Source organism: Mustela putorius, unplaced genomic scaffold (genome assembly GCF_011764305.1).
Source record: "Mustela putorius furo isolate JIRA1106 unplaced genomic scaffold, ASM1176430v1.1 tig00003987_pilon_pilon_pilon, whole genome shotgun sequence".
In the NCBI taxonomy this organism is placed as follows: domain Eukaryota; kingdom Metazoa; phylum Chordata; class Mammalia; order Carnivora; family Mustelidae; genus Mustela; species Mustela putorius.
This window is the reverse complement of record NW_025422126.1, coordinates 8,727,291-8,755,106: the sequence shown is the minus strand read 5'-3', so window position 1 is coordinate 8,755,106 and position 27,816 is coordinate 8,727,291. Positions and strand designations below refer to the sequence as shown.

The 27,816-nt window shown below is 43.1% G+C and overlaps 1 protein-coding gene across 2 annotated transcripts in view; it reads left to right on the top strand.

Annotated features, from left to right (window-relative positions):
* Nucleotides 1–1,520: 1,520 nt before the first annotated feature.
* GAB2 (GRB2 associated binding protein 2) overlaps nucleotides 1,521–27,816 on the top strand; it is a 189,898-nt gene continuing 163,602 nt past the window's right edge. The window contains exon 1 of one of the 2 annotated variants that reach the window (XM_045071519.1): nucleotides 1,521–1,808. In XM_045071519.1, coding sequence (XP_044927454.1) covers nucleotides 1,734–1,808 — 75 coding nt within the window. In that variant the 5' untranslated portion in view covers nucleotides 1,521–1,733. The remainder of the gene's footprint in view (nucleotides 1,809–27,816) is intronic. The other variant, XM_045071520.1, reaches the window with a different exon arrangement.

Sequence of the window (27,816 nt, the reverse complement as noted above, 5' to 3'; positions counted from 1 at the left end):
GGAAGGCTAAGGGAGCTCTGGTCCCAGCCATAGCCTCATACATTCTTCTGGCTTTATGTTCAATCCAGCAGCACACTGGATAGTGAAGAAAGTCAATGAAATGATGAGTGAAGGGGAGCTGATCTCTACCTCTCAGGATGCTCAGAAAAGCTAAGCAGAGAGTAAAGGATTGGCTTTTACAACCTGATTGAAGAGTGTCTACGCTCTCCAACCCAGGCAAGATCTGTAAAATCAGAACAATGTCCGACAGCTTCAAACAACTAGCTTTCCTGCACAGGGACAGGAAAATGAACAAAAATAGCCTTGGTCTTAAGTTGTATGGGAAGTGTGAGATGGTGTTTCTCCCACTCATCTGCTCTACAGCACAGCACCCTATGATAAAATGGGTTACTCTCCACTTCCCAGAGAAGTTGCCGGAGGACCTACCTTTTAATGTTGCTCCTAAAGGTACTTTGTGAGTTGAAAAGAGCCCTGACCAAAGGTGGGGTTTACTCCTCCACCCTCCCTCTGAAGTACTGTTATCAAGTGTGTGCTTATGCATACTTTATTTCAGTTAAACCTCACCACAACACAGGGAGAGAAGTATCATCAGATTCCAATTTTCATATGGGCCCCCAGAGAGATTTTATAACCTGTGTCAGTGAGTTGGAACTCTGGGGAATTTTGACCCCAACTTCTTGTACTACGCCACCTTGCTTTCTAATTCACTATGAAATACATTGACTCATGTTTGCTTCGATTCTGCAAATCACACCAATGTTCTCCTGAATTGTTTTCCCAGAGGCAATGCGGGAGCCAGCTGGACTTTATTTCCTGGTAATAAGAGGCCCCCAAGTTGATCTGTAGGCACTAAAGCAATTACCCCACTTTAAAGAGCAGATGAGCAAGACCACCCTCGCCCCACCCCCAGCCCCAGCATTAGAAACTCGCCTCTTCATTGTACAGGCTTTGGGACTTTAGGCTACCTGCAACATGGGAATAACACGGCTCACCCAATTTGTAGAAGACAGTCATGCAAACAGGGAATTGTAAAAGCGCCCAACACGTCACAGTCTGTTTTCTCCTTTGCTTCTCCCGCTAAGGGGGTGCGAGAGTTAATGAAACTCTTGCTGGGAAGCGGATCACTAATTCCTGCCAGAACCTGACCCACTGAAACCCGAAACTCGGAATGGATAGCAAACGCCAGCAGCCCTTGGGTCCCTGACGACCCTCTGTGAAAAATCGATTCGTGATCCAGGGCGCGCAGCCCCTTCCCTTTACCCCACCCGAACTCCCACCAGGGGCGCGGCCGCCTCCAGCGCTTGCAGCTGAGGCTCGGGGCGGAGGGGAACAGGACCCGCGGGCGCGGCCGGCGGCAGGCTCCGCCGTCCGAGCAAACCTCGGGCCTCCCGGGTCCCAAGAAGCGAGGCGCTGTTTGCGTCTTTGAAGGCGGCCCGCCGGGGGGCGCGGCGGGCTGTGGGCGTGGCGAACGCGCACCGCCCTTTTTCCTGCTGTGGCGCCCCCGCCACACTCCCGGCTGGGTGTGCGCGCGGGCCCGGGAGCGCGCAGGGAGAGCGGGAGCGCGCCAGGCAGCCGGGCCCGCGCCGCGCCGCCTCGTCCTCGCCCCGCGGCCGCCAGCCGCCCCGGCCCCTCCCCTCCCCCGCGAGCTGCGCACCGCCGGCCGGCTGACCCAGCGGCCCGCGCCCGCGCCCTTGTCCGGCCGACCCCGCGGCGGGCTCCCGGCGGCTGGCAGCATGAGCGGCGGCGGCGACGTGGTGTGCACCGGCTGGCTGAGGAAATCGCCCCCCGAGAAGAAGTTGAGGCGCTATGTGAGTGCGGGCGGCGAGCGGGTGCGGCCGCGGAGGGCGCGGGTGGGGGGCGCCCAGCGGCCTGCCGGGGGCCTGGGGGCTCCGGGAGGGGCGGCGCCCGACCGGGAGGGCGGACCCTGGGGTCCCGGGGGGCGATGAGCGGCCCGCGCGCCCCGCCGCTCGGGGCTGTGTGGGGCACCTGCACACCTGTCACAGGTGCGCCGCGGAGGGGCGGAGCGGGCGGGCGGGCGGGCAGGTTGAGGCTGCGGCTCCTTCTCCGCGGGGCGGGCGCGGCGGCGTCGACCCCCCCAGCCGGCCTCCGGGTAAACTAAAGACAGTATTGAAGTTTGTATTGATTGTTTTTGGAGACCGAGAGAGTTGATTCCCGGGGCGGGGGGACCATAGTAACCCCGGGCGGCTTCAGCCGCGGGGACTGGGGGACTGGGCAGGAAAGGGGGGCGCAGTCTGCGGGGCGGCGCAGCCGGGTCCCCACAAAGGGCGAGGCGCCTCACACCCTTTCCCCCTTCCCTTTCTCTGCCCGCCCCTCCCGGGTGACCGCCTGCTTCCTTCCAGTCCACAGCCTCTGCATCACGGGCAGCGTCAGCGGCATGTGCAGCCCTTGTATTAAGTGACTCATTTGTTTGTCCCCCTTTTCCCCTTTATTCTGTATGTCTCTCACATACATCCCCCCCCCCTCCCCACCCCACGATGGTGACACTGCAGTTTGGTCTGGTATAAGTGGCCGGGTTTTGTTCGGTCCTTGGTGCCTGGGGTCGAGAGAAATCCAGGTTCTCAGTTGCCAGGTGGTGCTAACCGATGGTGTTTACCGAAATTGCTGGGACAGCCTCTCCCTTCTGGGTGAGGAACTGGCAACATCGAGGGGAAGGTGGTATACAGTCTGGTGGGGAGGTCTGGCTAACCCCTCCCCGCGCCCCACGCCTTGCCTGATGGGGTCAAAGTACAAGATGGTGCTAATTACAATCAGCCCGGGGCTCTTGCAGGCGTTTGGAAATGGAAGGTCGCTAAAAGGTGTCAAGGTCTCTCATCGGTTCCCTCTTCACTTCCCTGTGAAATGCCCTTGTTAAACTGACTCTTGGTGCTGCTGGACTCTGTGGGATCATTCCCACAGCATGAAAGTGAGCTGTTGCCTTCCAGCTGCAGTGCATCAAGGGAGCTCTGAATAGACCCTGCCCTCTGTCAGCTGCACCAGTGGCTGTCCATGGGGGAAGAGGCAGAAGCTTACCAGAGTTTCCTGTCTTGGCTCCCCAGATCAGAACTGAGGGACTTCTGGCCTCTGGATTGAGGAAGTGACATTCTGTTTTTCAAAGGAAGTGTTGTTGGGGAGTGCAAGTGTGTCTGTGTGTGTGTGTGTGTGTAAATGAAAGCAGGCTCTTAATTAAATCACTTGCTGAGAAGACTTCGTATTTAACAATGACTTTTGAAAGTGGACATAGATTTAAAATACAGTAGGGATGAGGTAATGAAGTGTTCATCTCAGTTCTAAAGCTCATTTTTCAGGGATGTCCAGGTAGCCAAAGCAGTACAATTACTAAGAAAGAAACTTTTTTCCTTTTCAGAGTTGTATGAGCTCCTTAGGAAAGGTGAATTTTTATGTTAGGTTAAGGATGCGTAATTTGCTATTTATGTCTTTATAAATGTACGAACAAAACAAAAGAAAAAATCTTTGGCCCTGAAGAGTTTCTGAAACTATTAGTAAAAGTGTGATAACATTACCAGCTAGTGGAATAGAGTATCCAGTGAAAATTTTCAAGTTAGAACGCTACCCTAAAGAACCTTGAAACTTTGTTTTTGATACAGTTTGCAAACAATTTGACAACGTATCTATATTTGACTGATGACTACTTCAAGTCTATCACCCAGACTCTTTATGGCCCATTTCTCTGGTATGTTTGTTCTCAACCAACTGTAGCTATAAAAAAAAAAAAAAAAGAAAGAAAAGAAAAGAAAAAGAAAGAGAGGAAGAAAGAAAGAAAGAGAAAGAAAGAAAGGGGGAAAAAAAGCTTAGAATATTCAGAATCAAGCACCTTTTTCAGCCATCTGATGTACTGAACACCCTACCGGTCATATGATGACCTCAGTCTCTTTCCCGACATCTTTGCAGCTACAGCCCATAGACCTCTGATCAAGCTAGTAACGGCTTTTCTTAGGTTTGGGGGTGATGTGTTCCATTGGTATGACTGGAAGTCTCCCCTACTATAGGAGTTCAGTTCCCTTGGTTAAAACTGAGCTGATCTGTTTGCCCAAACTCATGTCTGATCCCAGACTTGTCTTTACATCTTCTTTTTGCACGTTGAGAATTTTTGCACCTTGTTTTAAGTTAGAACTTTGTCAGTTCCCTCTGTTCATTAGTAGCAATCCAGGAGACAAGTAATTCCCAGCTCTGCTGCTAAACACACACCCCAAAATAGCTTCTTATTCTGTTATATATCATAGGCATGTGCTATTATGGATTCATAAGTCTTCATTGTAAGACTATACCAAGCATCTGAAATAAAGAGAAAAGTTAAGGAAATAGATTGCAACTTACAATTAATTTTAAAAACTTCTTTCTACTTTGAGGAGGGGGTAGGTTTAGGGGGAAAAACAACTTAATAGAAGCTATGGCAAATGTTACCAGGGATTAGGTTTAGGGATTTTTTTTAATCACTATTTTCTAATTTATTAATCATAGAAATATGTAGAGATCTTTTCAATATCGCTGTGAAAAATTGGGGGAATTACAAAAAGGGGCCTCTGCAAAATGATGAGTATTGCCTCTGGGTCATCATGATACCGTTGCAGTAGAAGGCTAGCAGAACAGCGCTCCTATCGTGCTGTAATATGCCTGTATATGAGTGTGTGTGTGTGTGTATAAGGCTGAGGCCAGATTTTTTTCAAGGAAAAACATTTTATGACCCACACTGCTCTAATTTTCTATTAATTTCACTGGGTTAGTAGATTTAAGGGAAAAGATTGGTAGTAACACTGCCCTCTAGTGGCTAATTTGGAGAAAATTGTGTATTGGTTCTAACGAACAACTGAGGCAAGGAAATGGTTTATTTTTGTTTTATTAAGTAAACTTAATTATTAAGTATCTGTGTCTCAGACACTGGATTAGATTCTGGGAATAAAAATTGAGCCATTGCATTAATCTTAGCAGATGACCTTGCTTTTTCCACAAAGAACATTGGAGATATCAGAGAGTAGCTATGTGTACATACTACAACCATATTTCCAATTTTACCTATATCTGCATGGTTCCTTTACCTTTCCGTCTTTAGAGTAGGTGAGGTGCCCCTTCTTTGGGGGGGACAGTTGAGATAATAGAGATAATGACCTGAGCTCATGCCCAGGTGCCCTGATGAAGTGCCCCTTCTCCTTGAGCAGTTCTACTACCTATGCTTTGGATCATATCTCATCCTGTCCGTTCAGATCATTATTACCCTTTCTATCATGAATCTTCTGTATCTTTCCCTTGAGCTCTCTCTTTCCATTAACATGTAGACATACTTCCCTTTGACAAAATTCTCCCTCCGTATCCCATCCCCTCCTTCTCACTATGCTTTCTCCTTTTCATTTTTTTTTCTTTCTCCTTTTCTTATTCATGGTTGTTGATACTATTACCATTTCTCCTGCCTTCTTGTCACTTGACTCCAGTCTGAAACCTACTTTGTCATTTCACTAAAGCTGTTCTCTGAAAGGCACCAGTGACACCCAGGTCATTAAAGTCATAGGTCCGTTTTCTCACTACTCATTTTAATTTCTTCACTGCTTAGTTAATATAATAAATGCCTGACTTTTCTCCTTTTTTTGGCTAAAAATGACCCTCTTTTTTTTTTTTGCTAAATTTGCCTAATTTTTGCTAAAATGACCCTCTTTACCCCATCTTTAAAGTTGGAAGCTCATTTATAGTCACAGAGGCTATGGTGTAGGCTCTTTTCTCCTCCTCAGACATCTCGTCCATTCTCCTGGCTTCAGTTATCTTTGCATACTGGTCATTATCAAGTTAAATTTCTATCCCTGAGTTGTGTTCTGAGCTAGAGACTTGCATATACAGTTGTTAACCGAACATATCCACTTAAATGTCTCCCAGTCATCACACACTCGCCACACCCACAACTCTCATGTATTCCTCTGCTCAATAAATGGCGCCACTGACTGCCCACTTGCTCAAGTGTGCAACTTGGGAATCAGCCTTGCCTCCTTGCCATGCACTACCCCACATCTCATCTTTTACCAAACCCACTAGTGCTATCTTAATATCTTTTTGTCCACACTTCTCCATCCCACTGCCATGACCCTTAAGATTGTCCTTTTAATAGTCATCTGTTGAGGACTTACTCTGTGCCGGGCACTGGGCTTAGACCATTGATATCTTAATTTAGTCTTTTAGCCCTAGGCAAAAAGCTGTGACTTGTCCAGTGTCACCTGATTTTGTCCCAAAGCCTAAGCTTTTTTTAAAAAAAATATTATTATTAAACTTCTACTCCGAGGTAATCATAGATGCACATCTATTTGTAAAAATCATGGAGAGAGATATGTACACTCTTGACCCAGTTTCTCCTAACGGTAACTCTCTGCAGAACTGGAGTGCAGCATCGCCATCAGGATGTCGATAATGGTGGAGTCAAGATACAGGACATTTCCATCACCACGTGATCCTTCATGTTGCCCTTTTAATTTTACACACACTACTCTCCCATTCTTACCCTGTCCTTAACCCACAACGACCACCAATCGTCTCCTCCATTTTTATATTTTGTTATCTCAAGAGTGTTATATAAGTGGGTTCATCCAATTTCTAACCTTTTGGGATTGGCTATTTTCATTCAGCATAATTCTCTGGAGATTCATCCAACTTGTATGTATCTAGTACATTCTTTTTTATTGCTGAGTAGTATTCCGTGGTAGATATGTGCCATACTTCATTTGTTAAACTGTTCATTTACTAGCTTCATTTTTTATTTTTATTTTTTAAGATTTATTTATTTGAGAAAGAGAGAGAGAGGCAGGGAGAGGGGTAAAGGGAGAGGGAGACCAGCAGACTCCCTACTGAGCAGAGAGCCTGACGCTGGGCTTGATCCCAGGACCCTGAGATCATGACCGGAGCTGAAATCAAGAGCCTGACGCTTAACTGGCTGAACCACCCAGGCTCCCCTTGCTTATTTCCCTATGGTTAATGATGTTGAACATCTTTTCAGGTGATTATTTGCCATTTGTTTGTCTTCTTTGGTCAAATGTCTCTGGAAGTCTTTTGTCCATTTTCTTTATGAATTTTTTTAAGTTTTTATTGAAGTAATCTCTATACCCCGTGTAGGGCTTGAACTCACGACCCTGAGATCAAGAGTTGCAGCCTCCTCTGACTGAGCCAGGCAGGCACCCCTGGGTTGTTTATTTTAAGTTTTAAGAGTTTTTTATATGCTCAAGTTACTAGTCCTTGTCAAATAATGTGGCTTGCAGATATTTTCTCCCATCTGTATCTTGTTTTCATCCATTTAGCAGGGTCTTTAACAGGCCAAAGTTTTTATTTTGAATAAATTTTATTTTGAATTTATCAGTTTTTCCTTTTATGAGCTATACGTTTTTTGGTCAAGTCTAAGAACTCTTTGCTAAGCTATAGGTTGCAGAGCTTTTCTTCCTCTTTTCCCTAAACATTTTTTAGTTTTAAGTCCATGATCTGTTTTGAGTTTATTTTTGTGTAAGTTGTGAAACTTAGGTTGAGATTTTGTTGTTTTTGTTGTTGATTTTTGTCATTGGATGCCCAGTTGCTCTAGCTCATGCTTCCTTTATTGAACTGCTTTTGAACCTTTATCATAAATCAGCCAGGCAATCTTGCATGTGTCGGTTTTCTGCTCCATTGTTCTATGTTCTATGTTTCTGCCCTACTTGCCACTACCACATAGTCTTGATAACTATAGCTATATGGTAAGTCTTAAAATCTACTGGATTGATTTCTCCACTTTATTCCTGACCAGGTTAATCTTATTTTTTTTTTAAAGAAAAGGTAAATTTGAAAAGTCAGCTCATCATTAGAAAATTTGAACAATATTAAAGAATAAATAAAAATTAACTATAATCTCCTTGGTCTTGAATTTTTCTTTACACTTATCTTTTCAACATAGAATGTAAACATAGCAAATATGTTAGTTTAATAATTTATCAGGCAGCCATTATATGCCAAGCACTCAAGTTCTGGGAGTACTAAGAAGAAGAAGAAAAATCTTGCTGCAGAGGTCGCCATAACTAGAAGTAGGTCAAGAGAAGAAAGTCTTCCAGCCAGTGAGACCACTGACTGTGTAAGCCCTGGGCAAGGAACTACAGAGTGTGTGCAAGGGCACTGAAAAGAATTTGGTGTTGCTAGACCATCTACAGGATGATGTAGATAGTGGAACACATTGGGGGATGCCTGGGTGGCTCAGTTTGTTGAGAGTGTCTGCCTTCTGCTCTGGTCATGATCCCAGGGTTCTGGAATAGAGCCCTGCGTCAGGCTCCCTGTTCAGTGGGGAGCCTGCTCTGCCTGCCTGCCTGCCTGCCTGCCACTCTCTCTCTCCCTCTAACAAATAAATAAATAAATCCTTAAAAACAAAACACACATGGGTTGGTAAGAACAAGGAAGAGGTATAAATGGCCAACAGGTACATGAAAGGGTGCCCAACATCATTAATCAGGGAAAGGCAAATCAAAACCATAATGAGATACCACCTTACACCTGTTAGAATGGCTGTAATTAAAAAGAAAACAGTAGGGAACTTCCTCAGAAAATTAAAAATAGAACTATCATATGATCCAGCAAGCCGCTTCTGGGTATATATCCAAAGGAAATGAAAACAGGATGTTGAAGAGACATCTGCACTCCATGTTCATTGCAGCATTATTCACAATAGCCAAGATATGGGAACAACCTAAGCATCTCTCCATGGATAATGGATGATGAAGGGGTGTGTGTGTGTGTGTGTGTGTGTGTGTGTGTACACACTGTGCTTGGTGTTTTCTGAACATTCTTCATCCATAAGAAGGAAAGAAATCCTGCTATTTGCAACAACATGGATGGAACATGAAGACCTTATGCTAAGTGAAATAAGTCAGAGAATGGGAAATACTGTATGATTTCACTCATATGTGGAATCTAAAAAAGCTGAGCTTGTAAGAGTGCCTGGCTGGCTCAGCTGGAGGAGCATGTGATTCTTGATCTTGAGGTCATGGGTTCGAGCCTCACACTGGGTGTAGAGATTACTTAAATAAATAAAACTGTAAATAAATAATAAATAAGCTGAACTCCTAGAAATAGTAGAATGGTGGTTCTTGGAAGTTGGAGCATGGGGGAAATAAGGAGATGTTAGTCAAAAAGAACCAACTTCCAGTTAAAACATGAATTAAGTTCTGAAGGTCTGATGCCCAGCATTGTGATTGCAGTTAAGATGTACCATATTGTATACTGGAAAATCACTAAGTAAATCTTAAATGTTCCCATCAGAAAAGAGAAATGGTAATTATGTGTTGTGATGTGTTTGCTGGTGCTGGTGGTAATCCTATTGCAAGATATAAGTGTATCAAGCCATTGTTACACACCGTAAATTTATACAATGTTATGTGTCAATTAGATGTCAATAAACCAAAGAGAAAAAAAGAACGAGGGAGAAGGAGGTCTTCAGAAGTAAACGAATTTAAGATTTGTTTCTAAACCATCCTAAGAAGCCAGGGCTTTATTACAACAGGCTTTTGGAGTATTTAAATAAAGCTTATGTCTCATCCAAATTCCTGGGACAGATAACCAGGTGGACATTCCTCTAGCTCCTTTCTGTTCTGTGGTCCTAATCACCGGATTGATTCCTTGATAGTGTTTGTGACATCAAAGAGACTGCTCTAACTCAGGGTCAGTCACTGAGCTGCTTATCACTAGCAATGGATCAAAATTCCTCACTTGGAATCAACCAAATGTCTGTCGACAGATAAATAAATGCATTTTACAGAAATAGATCCACTGGACTATTATTCAGCTCTAAATAAGAAGGAAGTTCTGACATGTGGACATGCTACAACATGGATGAATCTTAGTTACATTATGCTAAGTAAAATAAACTATTCGCGAAAGGACAAAAGCTATGGGATTCCACTTTCATGAGGCACTTAGAGGAGTCCAATTCATAGAGACAGAAGGTAGAATGCTGGTTGCAGGGAGAGGAGAGTGGAAGCTATTGTTTAATGAGTGCAGATTCACTTTTGCAAGATAAAAGGAGTTCTGGGGATGGATGGTGATGGTGATAGCACAATAACGTGCATACTTAATGCCAGTGAAGTGTACACTTACCAGTGGTTAAGATAAATGTTGCGTGCATTTTACCACAATTTACAAAGAACAATTTACAATTTACAAATTTACAAATTACAAATTTACAATTTACAAGAAACTCCTCATTTGCTAAGAGTTGGTACGTGGCCCAGCTAATACTTCTAACCCAAGAGAAAAAGACAGGCTAGAATCTCCATAGCCTTGGATGAGTATGGAATGTTCTCTCAGGGATATCTGAGGAACAGAGGGAGTAAAATTGTACAAAGCAGGAATGCACGCCTGCTGCTTTGCTTAATGAAACAACTTTGATGTTGCTTTCTATTTTGCATTGGGCTTTCTCTAGCTGGAAGGGAATAGTGGGCTATGATAACGTCAAGCTTATGAGAAATGCTGAAAAATAAAGGTTCCTGAGCAGGTTATCGCCTGCGTCCAGGTAATGCTGACAAGCATTTATGGAGTATGGTTTGTGTCCTTTGTCTTCCCCAAAGAATAAATCAATACTCAACCCTGGCTTCAAAGAACCAGCAGGCCAAGGAGACCAGAATTATACATGTAAAACAGATCAATACCTTTACAGAGAGATACATGGTCCAGGGAGCATGTTCATGAGGGCAAGAGCTCTGGGCATGAAAAAAGATGGAAGGGCTTCCTGGAGTAGGAGGTGGGCATACGAATTGGGATCCAGGAAGGACTGGGGCCCAGGAAGGAACATAGCAGTTGAAGTAGGAAAGGGGCAGTGCACATGGGTTGGGAGCATGGGGCAGTGAAATTCCATCCACAGTGGAGTCTGTAGTAGAAATCAAGAGAGATTTGAAAAGTAAGGGGAGAGCAGTGGGAGATAATCCATGAAAGGCCTTCGATGATAGAACATTTATTAATAAAGAGCATCACTCTAAGTCAGTGGGTCTTTGCCTCTCAGGCTCTCCTTCAATGTGAAATAGCACTGGCATGTTGACCTAGTTTGTCTTCAGAAGACCTCTTAGTATTTCAGAGGCCTTTGGGTCCCGGAGCAAATGACTTGATTCTCTGAGCCTGTTTCCTTGTCTATAAAACCGGTGTAATATTTTTTACAGGGCTAAAGAATTTACTAGGATATCAAGTGAAAAAAAAGTCTTAATGCGTTGCCTAACCCAGAGTAGATATTTAATATTGCGGGATGCAGCAGTAGGGGCTGATGTCAATTTATAATAGTTAACCCTCTTATTGGAACTCTGAACATGAGCATGAGTGTTTCACATCCTTTTCAAATTTGGGCCAGACCTGAATTTTATAGTATCAAAATGTAAGTGGAATTTCTAAGCTAGATCTGACATCAAGTTCTAGGAAGTTACATTTTCCCTGAAAGGAACTTCTCAAGCATCTCCTGATCTTAGGGAATAAAACCTTATGGGGGTTTGTCTGAAGCTATAACTTTGGCCAGTCCCTGGGAAACTTGTGTGTGCTCGGGGATGTAGAGATCAATGTGTGAGATTCTGAAGCCCATGTTCAAAAATGTTCCGAAAACGTCCCAGTAAGCGGTAATCCTTTAAGCCCAGATGTCCCTCCACCCTCTAGGCCCCTCCAAAGTGAGTCCTCTTCTTGGCTTGTTTCCATGGCGTTTTTCCATCTCTAGTTCAGCATTCTCACACCAGGCTTGCATCGGTCTCCCTTTGCCACATGATGGGCACTTTACATGATAGTGTTAAGTATCTCACTCAGAGCCTGATGCAGGCTTGGAGCCACTTGTCCAGTACCAGCTACAAGGAAGGCCAAGTGCTTGTCGTTTATTCTCAACAACCTCCTCCCTTGTCCACCCCCCCCCCCTTTATACTTGCTTCTTACTGTTTGTCTGCTAATTGTGAAAATAGCGAGTGGGTCCCTTAGGATCCTTCAGAGTAATTAGGGCTTTTTTTAGTGAGTTTAGTTTAGTGAGATTACATATATAAATACATTTGATTGTTTGGATCTTTTCTAGTTCTTTTTAAAAAAAAAATTTAAAGATATCCTGATAGAAGGAAGTTGAGAGGCAAGGTGGGGGGCTTGGAGGGTCGGAAAAGAATAAATGAAACAAGATGGGATCAGGAGGGAGACAAACCATAAAAGACTCTTAATCTCACAAAACAAACTGAGGGTTGCCCGGGGAAGGGGGGTAGGGAAAGGGTGGTGGGGTTAGGAACACTGGGGAAGGTATGTGCTATGGTAAGTGCTGTTAGGAACATTGGGGAAGGTATGTGCTATGGTAAGTGCTGTTAGGAACATTGGGGAAGGTATGTGCTATGGTAAGTGCTGTTAGGAACATTGGGGAAGGTATGTGCTATGTAAGTGCTGTAAAGTGTGTAAACCTGGCGATTCACAGACCTGGATCCCTGGAGCTAATAATACATTATATGTTAATAAAAATATAAAAAATTATTTTAAAAATTTAAAGATTTTATTTTTAAGTAATCTTTATGCCCAACATGGGGTTCACAGTCACAACCCCGAGATCAAGAGTTGCACACTTCACCGACAGAGCCAGCCAGGCGCCCCTCCTTGTTTTCTTATCGATGCTCATGTTGTAATATCTTTAGCCAGTGGCTAGAATATCTTTGGCCTTCTGAGTGCTTTCAACATGACCTTTCTAGTATTTGATAGCTTCTTTGTTATCTGGTATGGCAAGATATTTCAGGTTTGTCTCATACATTTCCTGATCCAGACCTAGGATTAGCCATTTGCTCAAAGAATCCTTTTCTTTGAGTAAAAATGTTATCTGGAGACCCACATGGGCATTACGGGGCTCTTATTGCTGTTGGATCAGTCATACATATAATTTTACATGGTTATGAACATCGTGAACTATCACATTATACTCTGCTTTTTTTCACAATCCACCACTGCGAATATTTTTCACTCCTACTTAGTATTTTCTCCAGTTTTTAATTGTGAAAGACTTCAGTCATACACAGAAGTAGAGAAAATGGTCTAATGAACACCAGTACACACAGTTTCAAATACTATCAAGATTTTATCACCTTTGTTTTATCCCTTTTACTCTTTCTTTGCTGGAGAATTTTAAAGCTGATCCTGAACATGTACACAAGTCTTAAAAGTAGCACGTAAGGGAACACACTGTACCTTATATATGGTGTACATGTCCTCTGTGTCTCCAGTTGTTCACTGTGATAGACTGTACAGAGCGCTTCTGCTGTTTAGGTAGAATTTCTGAGAATTTCACCCCAGCTGATGAGCCACGACATTTAAGTATCCTACAGTATCGCTGCCTCTTACTTGGAAGATGTTCTTGGACAGGCTATCACTGTGTCTTTCCTTCACTTGCTTTGGAAGAATGTTCTGGTTGGAGCTCTGCTGGCTTACAAAAGCAAGGGAAAGTGCTAAGTTTTATGTATAGTAGGCTGATTTCCTTGTAAGGATTATAGGAATGAGTCTCTTGCTTTGATCTTTTGGTACAGTTTTCTAGAGGAAAAATGGTTATACAGCAGCTAGGTGTATATATTTTTTTTCAGATATCAGCTGAGGCTATAGTGTGTTGAGTTTTAATACCCTTTAGAAGTCTTTCTGAATATATTCTCATTAATAACAAGTAGTAAGAGTCTACAAAGTCCATGCTGATCCCCTTCGAATTTATAATCTTGCTGGGGAATGTGCTTGAATTCTAATGGCAGGCCATACACCAAAGACCAGTGCTGCAAGGGGCCCAGGAGAGGTTGATCTACCCCGGTCAGTGAGTTCTTTCACATGACCCATGTTTGTATTTCACTTGCTGGGTAATCTGCAGTCTCACATTTCTACACTGATCTCCTGGTATGTTCTTAAGAGTCCTTTCACGTGTCACCTAGTGGCTGCCTTTGATCGTGCCCTCCGTGTAAGAATGAGTTCCAGAACCCATTCTCCTCGCTCTTGGGTTGTTATGCCTTAGTACCAGTGACTAACCGTTGATTTAGCTTCTAGAGCGCCACACAGTCTTTGTTCACCCTTGTAGTCCCAGTACCTAAACACAGCAAGATATTGGTTGGCTCGTACTTGATATGCTCTTAAGTTTTTAATAAATATTACTTATGATTGGTTACATTTCTTTGGAGAAAAAAAGAGCTTATTTTAGATAGAACTGGATTGAAAATGCAAATTTTTTTAAACAACAAGCTTTGGGAATTTCCATGAGATAAGCTATAAAATATTTAATATTTTGTAACACTTAAATGTCACTCTTTGAATCTTGAAACAAGATTATAAAAAGCAACAATATAAGGAGCACCTGTCCTACCCCTCCTGTGGCATAAACAATGTTAACATTTTAGTGTGTTTCCCAGTCCCTTTATTTCAGTATGTGCTTTTTACAAAGAATAAGACTGTATCACCTTTTGTATGCTTTGATATATTGAAAATATTTTCCTGTGTTAGAAAATAGTCTTCTAAGACATGGATTTTAATGGCTGCTTAAGCAGAATAAGACAGCGCTTTTCAAGTATGTGTAATAGAAAGATACTTTAAATATTTTTATAGGTTTTTGATGTTGAATTAAATTATCTTTATTATGTTATGAAAATGTCCATAAACAAACAGTATGAGATCTAAATACATGCTTAGAGCTCTTCTACAATTACAAAGCCAAAGCAGATTAACAAATTAAATGTAAACCTTCAGAACCAATATAATTCACATGAACAACAGTAGACATTTTGCTGAAACGAAATTGCTTCTTGAAATGGGAACGTGCCCTCACTTCTCTGGAGCTTGTCTGTTCTGTGCCCCATTCTTCTCTCCTACTGCGTTTCTATGTTTGAACTACAGTGAAACCTTGATTCGCTTAGCAAGCCATTTGGCTTTTAATTGGTATGACCACATTATTTATATGCTGTCACCTCTGTCTTTTCTCATTAGTCACTAGTGTATGAAAATTAAAGAACTCAATACTTGGGGCGCCTGGGTGGCTCAGTGGGTTAAGCCGCTGCCTTCGGCTCAGGTCATGATCTCAGGGTCCTGGGATCGAGTCCCGCATCAGGCTCTCTGCTCAGCAGGGAGCCTGCTTCCTCCTCTCTCTCTCTGCCTGCCTCTCTGCCTACTTGTGATCTCTGTCAAATAAATAAATAAAATCTTAAAAAAAAAAAGAACTCAATACTTGATTCTACTAAGATTATAAATGCAAATGCTGGTAATCAAGAAAAAGCATTCACTTGTAAGATGATCATTCAGATGATCTAGACTATGTATTTTAAGATCACCCTTAAGGTGAAAACTCAGAATTGAAAAAAATGTTTGAAATGGACTTGCAGATCCCTGGGAGTATGGCTTTAGGCCCTATATTTAAAAATCCAGGTGTACTGTAAAAGGCGTGGGCTCAGGGTCAGCCCTGGGTTAGAAGCCAAGCTGAGCCTCCCACATGCTCTGTGATTGTGGGCAAATTTCTTTATTTCAGAGCTTTGAGTCCCCAATTTGTGAAGTGGAGATAATGGTAAGTTCAGCCAGCTAATTGAATAATTTTAACTCAGAGAGGTGTAAACTTGAATGCGTTTATCTTTGTCTACTCAAAACTCCCAACAGTACTTTGTCAAAATCTCTACAGGATGGAACCCGTGATATCTTTGGCAGAGTCCACAGCCTTCTGGTCACTCTGGATTATTGATAGGCCACCATTGAAAAATGTCAGTATACCTAATCGGAAGTTTTTCCTCCTCCTTTTACTGGCCAGACTTGTGGTTCCAGTGATAAGAAGTGGGAAAGGTAGACTTGGTTTATTTGTGCACTTCCATTCTCCCTTTCTTGTTTTGGAGAGTGTAGGGTTGGGGGACAGGTTAGGTAGTCTGTCTGGGATACTTCTGCTCTACCTCTTCTAGGCATGTGTAGGGATGGGCAAGAGGGAGAAGGACAGGGATAAGTGCCTTTTAACTGGCCACTGGGTCCTCCTTGATGGCATTTACTGTTGCCTGACCAGCACTGCCTGTGTGTGCTCCCTACACTTAATCAATTCTTGGGAGGGTTTTCCCACTGCATGGTCTCTAGACTTGGAGAGGAAGCGGGTGTTAAGTTCTTTCAGGCCCTTTCAGCCAATCCCTCCCTCTTTTGTAGGCCACAGCTAGGCTCCACTTACTTGCTTGACAGCACTCTTATAGGGTGGGGGAGCTGATAAGAGAGCTCAAGGCCAGCAATTTCCATGAGACTGCTTTACCCATGGGACTTACATCCATGCCAAACAATGGGGGAACAGCATTGGTGCCCCTTCTCGCTCCATTTCTCAAAGGAGGGAAAAGCCCTGTCCAGAATGGTGCAGGGTAAATCTGTAAGTTAATTGCCTGAACAGATATTCATTAGGCATTATAATTTTAAAAAGAATTCTTATCTCAAACTTTGTTGTTGTTGGCACATCTAATCTCTGTAAGGGATTCTCTTAGAAGAGCCCTCCATTGGGGTAGGGAGACTACCACCCAAAATTCAGCACTACCCATTAGGGAGTGGGATCCGTGGTTTCCTCTCTTCATCTCTGCTCTTCCTTTGTATAGTGGGGAGGGGGAGAGACAGTGCAGAGGCCCACGTGATGGTTGCGGTAGAAGGTCTCATACTATAGCTTCTTAATATGTTCTTGAATTAGCCCAGCCCTAGTTATTGACTGCTCTCCTTACCTTGTGGGAAACCTATCTCCGCTCTAATCTTAGCTGTGGGTTCTGTTTACCCTGGAAAAGTCTCACTCGGCATTCACTTCTTTAACTGTCTTATAGATTGCTGTGGTATTAAATTTGTTAATGCCAGGTACATGGTGAGCACTCTACAAATGGTAACTCTGCCATTTATAAATGGTAACAGTGCCAAATTTATTTGCCTCTTCTGTTGTTCGACATTTAGGTAGTTTACTATTTTCTGCTATTTTAAATAATGCTGTGATGATCTTTATAGCAAAGACTTATACTTTTAGGATGATTCCTGTAAATGGAATTTCTAACTCAAAGATTATAGTTATGGGGTACCTGGGTGGGCCAGTCTGTTAAGTGTCTGCCTTCAGCTCAGGTCATGACCCCTGGGTCCTGGGATGGAGCCCCACATCGGGCTCTCTGCTCAGCAGGAAGCCTGCTTCTCCTTCTGCCCCTCCCCCTGCTCACGCTCTCTCTCTCACTCTCTCAAATAAATAAATCTTAAAAAAAAAAAAAATAAGGGTCCAGTTATTTACAAGATTTCTGATACATCATACCAAATTGCCTCTCAGAAGAAATGAAGTTTTAATTCCCTGATTTTTCTCTGATACAGATAGTATAACTTTTTTAAAATATTTTTTTTATTTATTTGGCAGAGAGAGATCACAAGTAGGAAGAGAGGCAGGTAGAGAGCAGAGAGCCTGATGCGGGGCTCAATCCCAGAACCCTGGGATCATGACCTGAGCCGAAAGCAGAGGCTTAACCCACTGAGCCACCCAGGTGCCCCAGATAGTATAATTTTTTTAAATACTTGGCAATTTGACAGATAAAAAAGAGTTCCTTGATTTAATTTTGATCCCTTTGCTACTGATTTGAATACATTTTCGCCTATTATTACTCATTTTTTAAATGAATTTCTTCATCAAATGATAGGTCATTTCTGATATAAATAGTTGATGGAATTGGGAAGGTAGACTGAGTGGCTCTGGGTAAGGTAAACAGGGAACTTGGAATAACCTGAGCAGGGAATCTCCAGCAGTAGGGAGGGAAAGACTGACCAGAACTAACCAGACATTCCTCTTATTTAGTGGTTCCCCTTTTTGGACCCTTTTAGCTCTGATTCCACAGATTTCCCTCAGGCAGCCTTCTGATCTTAATTTGGTTTCAAGGCCTACCTCAGATGTCACCTTCCTCGTGGCACTTCCTGATTTCCTTCTGAGGGAGACAGTCTTCCCACCTCGTCTCATTATACGTCTGTACAGCTCTTATGGCATGGCTGTGTGACTGTGTTTTTAGATCTCTCTCCTTAATTATGTGCCCTCTTCAAAGGCAGCGATTTTTCGTATACCCCTCTACACAGACTTCTACACTTATTGAATCTAATGGAGACTCTTCTCCTATGCCCGAGGTAGAGGAGAATGGTGCAGGAGAGGGGAGTACAGTGATTGAGTCCACTCGGAGCAGAGCGGTACCAGGGAAGGCTCAGGGCAAACGACAGCTGGGGTAGGGTTTTTGAAGAATGAGTAGGAGTTCATCAGGCAGCTGGGAAAAGATCATTTCAAGTAAGGAGAACAACTTAACGATATGAGCACATGAATGCTGAGAGAAACTGTACAGATGGGGAAAACATGAAGAATGAGGTTCAGGTGCCAACTTCATTCTCCCCAGAACCCCACCTTCATCACCTTTACTCACCACAAGCCCTTTGCTTTGTCTGGAATTTCTTCTCTCTCCCCTGACTCCTCGAACCCTCTCAGGTCATTCCACGAGTTACTGAATCCCTATCATATGTCATGTGCCAAGGAAAAGAGGCAAAATTGAGTTCATGGACAACTCTGAATGGCATCCTGGGAATGTTAGCCCCATACTGAAAATACAGACAAGAGAATGGTGTCTTACCAGATTCTTTTAGGATGACCCAGATTATAGCTGCTGTAGATAAGATAGGTATTCTTTTTTTTTTTTTTTTTAAGATTTTATTGTTTATTTTGAGAGAGAGTGAGCACACACAAATGAGGGAAGGGGGCAGAAGGAGAGCGAGAATCTCAAGCCGACTGCACACTAAGCACGGAGCCCAACCTGGGGCTCGACCTCATGACCCTGAGATCATGACCTGAGCCAAAATCAAGAGTCAACGCTTAACTGACTGAACCACCCAGGTGCCCCGATAAAATAGGTATTCTTAATGATAGTGTTATAATTTATTTAGATAAACTTTTACCTCAAACCAGGCTTAGGCAGTCAGAAAAAATATAGCTTTTTTTTTTTTTTTTTTTTTAACTGCTCTGCTTCTTTTCTATCAGTTCCCTTCTGTTGTTCCAGTTACTTTTGCTTCCTGATAAATCTCTGGACATAATAAAAATTCCCCAAAACTTAGTGGCATAAAATAGCTATTTTGTTTTGCTCATAGATTGTGTGGGTTACGGATGCAGACAAGGCGTGGCAGGAACTTGTCTCTGTTCCCCAGTGTCTGAGGCCTTAGCTGAGAAGACTTGGATGGCAAAGGTTCCTCAGCCATTAGGAACTGGAGTCATCTGAGTGTATCTTCACACATGAATGTCAGCAGGGCTGGGATGACGCAGAGACTGTGCCCAGCTGGGGCTGTGGTCTGCAGCACCTGCCAGTGGCCCGTCTGTGCAGCTTGCAGGTGGTCAGACGTCTTACCTAGTGTCTTAGGGGCTCCAAAAGTGAATGTCTTAGGGGCCAAAAATGGAACTGCATGGCCCTTTCTAATGGTCCAGACTTAGAAGTTACACAGTGCTCCTTTTGTCATACTCCCATGGTCGGCCCACTCAGATTTAAGGAAGATAAACAGACTTACAGCCTCCCACTAGACAGAATGTCAAAGAATCTGTGGGCATCTTTAAGTCTGTCATCATCATATCGTCATTTTTCAGGATAAACAGTCTCCCTCGAATCTTTTCAAAATTCAGCTTCCTAAGAGCTCTTTGAGTAAATACTTCATGGTTCAGAGTTCTGCCCACTTCCCTTCCTCTGCCCTAAAATCTTGTTTCATCAGGCCAGGGACTTTGCATCATTTATCTACCAAATCCTTATCAGCCCGGAATAGTGTCTGGCGAAGAGTTGATGCATAACACCTATTAGAGACTGCTTAGTGAGAATGCACACCATGTCTCTGTGTGAGTTAGGGGAGGATCTGTGTGGATATCTATGCTTCGTTGTCTGGTTTGGAATATATCCTGGAGTCTACAGCCATTACACCTGTATGCACCCGATCTCTTCTGGAATATATCCTGGAGTTGTTTGTTGAGTCGTAACTAATTCTGTTGTGTCCTTTGGGTGTGATGTACAGAAACCCCTGATGGAGGCTGTGGTGTGTGTACAATGTTCCTGTGCATGGGGAACTCTTTGCTTCAACCCAGACCTCTGCTGGTCCAGTAGTCTCTTAGTAACTTCTAAAGGCCTAGCACATCCTCAGGGTTTAGGGAGCGGCCAGTGCTGCCTCACACTCATCTTTCAGCCTCCTCCTGCTGCTGTAGTCAAGCCTTTGCTCTCCTACCATATCTGAGCACAGAGCTGAACAATGACCTTGAGGAGCCTGAATCCTGCCCCATGTTATGTCTGGGAGAATGGAGTCTTGATATTTCAGAAGCTCCATGGCTCCCTGCTTTGATGGGAAGGAGGAGTGTTTATGTGGGGAGCCGGCATATGAATGGGGATCATGTCCTTGTCGATCTCTTCTCCCCCTTTCCTTTCCCATGGGGCCAGAGGACATAGGCTTCTCTTTTCCTTCCCCTTCCATGGCCGGAGCTGCTCCTGTGTCACATCTGCCTTTCTAAATCAAGCTTAGCTGCTAATTTAGGGGGTACTTTGTAAATGGAGTATGTGGGAGAAACTACTCTGTCAACAAGAAGGTACAGATTAGAAAACATGTCAAATATACTGAAGTCCCAGTAAAATTATATCAAAGCCCAAGTAAAATTATCTAAACAACAACAACAAAAAGGCTGGTTCTAGACCTGCTTCCTTCCCTGAAAGCACATTTTCACAACTTCAGTACCACAAGGTAGCTTGCAGACTTTATACCAGGAAGATGTGAGGCATCATCAGGACTCTGAAGTGCTTCCCTGTCCTTGCTGCTGACTTTAAAGATTTTATTTATTTGACAGAGAGAGATCACAAGTAGGCAGAGAGGCAAGCAAATTGAGAGAGAGAGAGAGAGAGAGAGTGGAGGAAGCAGGCTCCCTGCCTAGCAGAGAGCACGATGCAGGACTCGATCCCAGGACCCTGAGATCATGACCTGAGCTGAAGGCAGAGGCTTAACCCACTGAGCCACCCAGGCAGCCCCTGCTGCTGACATTAAAGAGTGAATTCCTGAGCCTCTGTTTTCTCTTCAGTCAAATGAGGCTATGTTATCAGTCTTCGGACTTGGCAGCCATAACCAGTTTAACATGATGGTTAAATGAACACTTGGATGATTGGCATGGAGACTAGTTTCCATCCCATTCTTCTGAAAAGTTCCTAACAACTGAGTGCTTCCAGATGATCTGGAGAGTTTTAACCTCACTGAGCTACCCAGGCGCCCCGATCTGGGGAGCTTTAAAAAAGTCAAATGCCAGCCTGCTGTCTTCTTCTTCTTCTTTTTTTTTTTTTAAATTTTATGCATTTATTTGACAGACAGAGATCACAAGTAGGCAGAGAGGCAGGCAGAGAGAGGGGGAAGCAGGCTCCCTGCCGAGCAGAGAGCCCGACACGGACTCGATCCCAGGACCTTGAGATCATGACCTGAGCCGAAGGCAGCGGCCCAATCTACTGAGCCACCCAGGCGCCCCCAGACTTTCCTGTTAACTGGATCTGTGATGGGTGCGCTCTTGGCCTGGAAGTGCTCTGCGCTCTTGTCACTGAGCTTACTGTGTGTGGCGTTCATGAAAACAGTGCCATGAAGGTGGCCAGGTCCTGAACTAAGGAATGTGTGTGGTAGAAGATACACCAGGATCTCTGTTACCCTGAAGAGAACAGTAGTATCAGGACACCTGGGCGGCTCAGTTGTTAAGCGTCTGCCTTGGGCTCAGGTCCTGATCGCAGGGTCCTGGGATTGAGTTCCACATCTGGGCTCCCTACTCAATGGGGAGCCTGCTTCTCCCTCTTCCTGTGCCTGCTGCTCCCCCTGCTTGTGCTGTCTGTCTGACAAATTAATAAATAAAATTTTTTAAAAAGAGAGAGAGAACAGTAGTATCTTATCTTTGTATAAAGGGAATGTGTAACAAGTGCCTAAAATGCCCGCTGCATGCAAGGACCTCTGCCAGGCACTGTGAAGAACTAAAGTGTCCTAACAAGGAGTCCTAATGAGCTGACCTTGATAACCACTGGGGATTTGTGGAGGAGGGACGGTCAGAGGGCCTGCAACTTTGTAGTGATTCCTTTTCTTTTCAATAACAGCTTTATTGATATATAATTCAGATCCCATAAAATTCACCATTATAAAGTGTATAAATTCTTTTTTTTTTTCAGTATATCCAAAAAGTTGTAATACCATCACCACTATTTAATTCCAGAACATACTCATCCCAAAAGGAAACTCTTTACCTATTAAGCAGACACCCTCCATTCCCTCCTCCCCAGAGCCCATGACAATTCCTCTTCTGTTTTCTGTCTGTACAGATTTGCCTATTCTGGATATTCCATATAAATGGAATCATAGAATATGTGGTCTTTTGTGATTGGCTTCTTTTACTTAGCATAATGGTTTCTAAGTTCATCCATGATGTAATGTCTGTATACTTCATTGCTGTTTACATCCAACTGATATTCCACTGTGTACATAGATCCCATTTTATTTAACGAGTTAAATGTGGTTGCTAAATGGAGACCAGTTTCCCATCCCATTCTTCCTAAAGGACCCAGTGGGATTGCTAGGTCATATGGTAAATCTATGTTTAACTTTTCAGGAAGCTGCCAAACTATTCATCTCCATTTTTTTTAAAATAATAAGAATATATTCATGTGCTATTTTTGTACTTACAAATCAATTTTAAATTACTTTTAAAATAGAACAGTTAAGTATTACTGGGGATGCTGGGAGTATAGACCCAGTTCTGATTGTATTCTCTGGAACTTGCCAAGTTCTGTTGCCTTTATAAAAAATTAAAGTCCAAGAAGAAGATCTCCTTCCCTTCTATTAGAGTCTCTAAAAGTAAAAGAGGGGGGAAGAAAATGGGCTTGTTCTTGATGTCAATCTCAGATATTTCCCCCACAGTAAAATGTTATCTTCCCTGCTCTCATCTCAGAGCATGTTGATTGAAACTCTGTCCCAGCAGATAGCTCATTCTGCCCAGGAGCTAGTATCTCTAATCCTGCTAGATTATGAAGACTTTGAAAGCAAAGACTGTCATGTGTTCGTATATGTAGTACCCATAAAGCATATACTCAATATATACCCATTGAAATGAATCTGAATTGTATTAACATCCTTAGAATTTTCAAGTTGATATTAAGAGGAAAACTCCTTTCTGATGAAGATATCATAGTTCACTTCTCTGTTAAGTGGAGATTCTCATTCTTCTGTTTCTACCCAAAGAGCTATGGTTTAAGGCAAAGCAAGAGTTCAGCGTTTTTTTCTTTCTTTAAGAAAAGAAATATAAGCAAGACTGGTGGTGGAAATAAGATCATTACATATTATGAAGCTGTGTTCTCTCAGGATATCGGTAGCTCTGAAGGCAAAGGGTTGATAAAGAGCATTTGGATGAAGAGAAAAATTATTTTTTAAGAATATATTGTGAGACAAACACACACATGTGTGTATGTGGAATTGGCTACTCATATATATATATATATATATATATATAGAGAGAGAGAGAGAGAGAGAGAGAAGCAGGCTTCCCACTGCATGGGGAGCCCAGTGCAGGGCTCGTTCCCAGGACCCCAGGATCATGACCTGAGCTGAAGTTTTGTGTATTCACAGACAACACGTGACACACATAAACTTGTGTATTATCTCACTTAATCTTCACAGCAGCTGTAAGAGATAGGTGCTCTTATTTTCTCTGTTTCATGGATAAGGGACTGAAGAATAGGGAATTTAGGAAATTTAGTAAGATTTCTCCATTAAAAAGAAAGAAGCCAGATGTTGACGCCAAGCTGTCTTCCCCCGGTGCCTGGCTGTCCTCTCTATATAGAATTAGCATGTGTTCTTGCCAGACAAATCCGAGTCTGAATCTTAGCTCTACTATTGAATAAGAATACGACCTTAGACAAGTGATCTAATCTATTTCCGCCTCCTTTCTACATGGGGTAGTTGACAAGTTGTGAGTCAAGTTCCTCATTCCATTTTATTCCCTCTGCCACTTCTCTGTGGTGTGTTTTTGCTAACATTACTGTTGACTGTGTCCTTTTCTGGCTACGTTGACAACTTTGCTTTCTTACCTCATTGAGAGACCATGATGACGGTTGACTTTATTCTGACTGACCCAGTGGGAAATACCTAACATTGTGAACTTGATGAGAGGTTGGGAATGTGATGGCCAATTTAGTTTGCTGTCAGTGAAGAGACTATTGTACCCCAGACTTTAGGAATGCATATTTCAGGAAGTATGTATCTTCTGCATCTGTGTGTGTGTGTGTGTTTCCTATCTTAAGATCTTGACCAGTGCTGGTACATCTGGAGAAAGATGGTCAGGGGCTTGTTATGGGAACCAGGTCAAAAAAGGAGTATTTGGAGCCTCAGAGATCTTTTCGTGGGAGGGAAAGGAAAAGAAGTATATTTATTTTCTTCTAGCTATGATATGTCTTGTGCTTCAGTGTTTGAGTTCATGAATTCTGTATCATATTCTTACTTCCTATGGAAATAGTACTTATGACCTACTGCCTTTGCTGGAAGCCTGTTTATAAAATCAGAGAAAAGTTATGTAATGTAGTTTTTTTTTAATTGGTTTTTTTTTTTTTTTTTTTTTTTGGACAGACAGAGATCACGAGGCAGGCAGAGACAGAGAGAGTGGGAAGCAGACTCCCCGCTGAGCAGAGAGCCCGATGCGGGGCTCGATCCCAGGACCCTGGGATCATGACCTGAGCCGAAGGCAGAGGCTTTAACCCACTGAGCCACCCAGGCGCCCCTTAAATGTAGTTTTTGAGAAACATCAGGGAGTCTGAGAGAAAATTTTCACTATGAGCAGAAGAACCACATCTCATAACTACTAGTTTTGATCCCATACCATTGATCCTATTGGAATCCCTTATTATTAGTAGACACACCAAAACAATGAATGTTTTCTGCTCTCGAATCTACAGGGACTATATTAAAACTGGATGAGCAGTATTTTCCAATGTTTTGGGCTTATTATGACTAAGTCTAAAGGGGGTTCATGATTAACAATTGGCTGTGATAAGATAGGAATGAGTCGATCTCCATGTGTGGTGACTTGGCTTTGTGTAGGGAACTATGCAATACACAGTTACATAAATGCTGTTCTTAGAAAGTCCTTTAGACATAAAAATATAAGTACCTGCTTGTTAATTGTGCCAGGAAAAAAAAAAAAAAGGCATGATTCGAGTCTTCCCCCTTTATGGATCCAGGAAAGCTTTGTTTTGGAAAATGGAGGTCCTGGCAGAAGAGGGCTAAGGAAATGTAGGCTTTTACTGAGTACCTCTAGGATGCCTCTCGCTGAGGCTGTAAATGATACAGTCTTTGGTTTTCAGGAGCCTAGATTAGAAGGAAATTGATCAGTCGATCAATAGCTACCCGAGACCCACTGAGAAGAGTGCCGCAGTGCAGACAGAAACAGAGTGCTGTGAGAATCCATGGGAGGGTACAAGTGATTGGTGGGGAAGAGCAGAGAAGGCTTCTATGAGGTCTTGGATGAACCACATCTGGAAGGACCTGGGGGAAACTGAACTGGAAGGGGAGGGGAAAGGTATTCCAGCTGGAGACAACCCCTTATGAAGCTGGGCCCTGCCGTGATCAGAATGGTGCTGATGGGAGTGGGAGGGAGGATTGACTAGGTAAATGTCACCAAGTTAGGAAGATTCTTGTATGTTATGTTAGGGAGTTACAGGTTTTATTCTTTAAGAACAGGGAACGGTGAAGATATGTGTGTAGGTTTTAACGGCCTGACCTTAGGCATGTGGTACAGCAACCTGGTTTTATGGTCATATAATTTGGGAAGCATTCCATACTATGTTTCTCTTCCTTGGAGATTTTATGTCCATAAGCAGATTGAAGGCTGTGGGATGATAAATCCAAAAACATAGTCAAATGTGGTTAACCTTGGGATTCTTTATTTTTATGGATTTTATTTATCTTATTTATTTTTTTACCTTTTAGTATGATGGTTAAGACATCTGATATAGGGAAAGAAGGTGGAGGAGCAACAGGTTTCTAGAAAAAGAAGAATCTTGCTTGCTAATCTATCAATATTTGGGGACAGGATGGCAGTTAGGGAATGAGGAACCATGTCTTTCCTTTTTTCAGTTTTTAAAAAAAATTTTTTTTAAGACTTTATTTATTTGAGAGAGTGAGAGTGTAAGCAAGAGGGAGGGCCAGAGAGAGAGAGGGAGAAAGCAGACTCCTTGCTGACTCAGTAGCTTGACATGGGACCAATCCCAGGACCCTGGGATCATGACCTGAGCCAAAGGTAGATGCTTAACCAACTGAGCCACCCAGGGATCCCTCAGTATTTTAGATTTTAATTTAAAGTCAAGTTAGTTAACATATAGTATAGTATTGATTTCAGAAGTAGAATTTAGTGATCCATCATTTATGTATAACACCCAGTGCTCATCCCAACAAGTGCCCTGCTTAATACCCCTCACCCATTTAGCCCATCCCCCTGCCTGCCTCCCATCCAGCAGCCCTCAGTTTGTTCTCTGTAGTTAAGAGTCCTTATGGTTTACCTCCCTCCATTTTTTTTTAAAGATTTTATTTATTTATTTGATGGAGAGAGAGAGGGCAGGGGGGAACACAAGCAGGGGGAGTGGGAGAGGAAGAAGCAGGCTTCCCACTGCGTGGGGAGCCCAGTGCAGGGCTTGATCCCAGGACCCCAGGATCATGACCTGAGCTGAAGGCAGACACTTAAGGACTGAGCCACCCAGGCACCCCTCCCTCCCTGTTTCTATTTTATTTTTCCTTCCCTTCCCCTATGTTCTTCTACTTTATTTGTTAAATTCCACATATGAGTGAAATCATATATTTGTCTTTCTCTGACTGATTTCACTTAGCAAAATACACTCTAGTTCCATCCACATTGTTGCAAATGGCAAGATTTCATTTTTTTTTTTTTGGTGGCTGAGTAATATTCCATTGTATATATACACCACATTGTCTTTTTTTTTTTTTTAAGATTTTTATTTATTTATTTGACAGACAGAGACCACAAGTAGGCAGAGAGGCAGGCAGAGAGAGGAAGGGAAGCAGGCTCCCTGCCCAGCAGAGAGCCCAGTGCGGGGCTCGATCCCAGGACCCTGGGATCATGACCTGAGCTGAAGGCAGAGGCTTTAACCCACTGAGCCACCCAGGCGCCCCACCGCATCTTCTTTATCCATTCATCTGTTGATGGACATTTTCCATAGTTTGACTATTGTGGATGTTGCTGCTATAAGCACTGGGGTGCATGTGCTCCTTCAAATAAAGATTTTTGTATCCTTTGGATAAATACTTAGTAGTGCAGTTGCTGGGATTGTAGGGTAGCTCTATTTTCAACTTTTTAAGGAACTTTCAAACTCTTCTCCAGGGTGGCTACTCCAGTTTGCATTCCCAGCAGCAGTGCAAAATCCGTTCTCCTTTCTCTGCATCCTTGCCAACATCTGTTGTTTCCTGAGTTGTTAATTTTAGCCATTCTGACAGGTTTGAGGTGGTATCTCATTGTGGTTATGATTTGTATTTCCCTAATAATGAGTGATGTTGAGCATTTTTTCATGTGTCTGTTAACCACCCATATGTCTTCGTTGGAGAAATGTCTGTTATATGCCTTCTGCCCATTTCTTTTTTTTTTTTTTTAAAGATTTTTTATTTATTATTTATTTGACAGAGAGACATCACAAGTAGGCATAGAGGCAGGCAGAGAGAGAGAGAGGTGGAAGCAGGCTCCCTGCTGAGCAGAGAGCCCGATGCGGGACTCGATCCCAGAACCCTGGGATCATGACCTGAGCCGAAGGCAGCGGCTTAACCCACTGAGCCACCCAGGTGCCC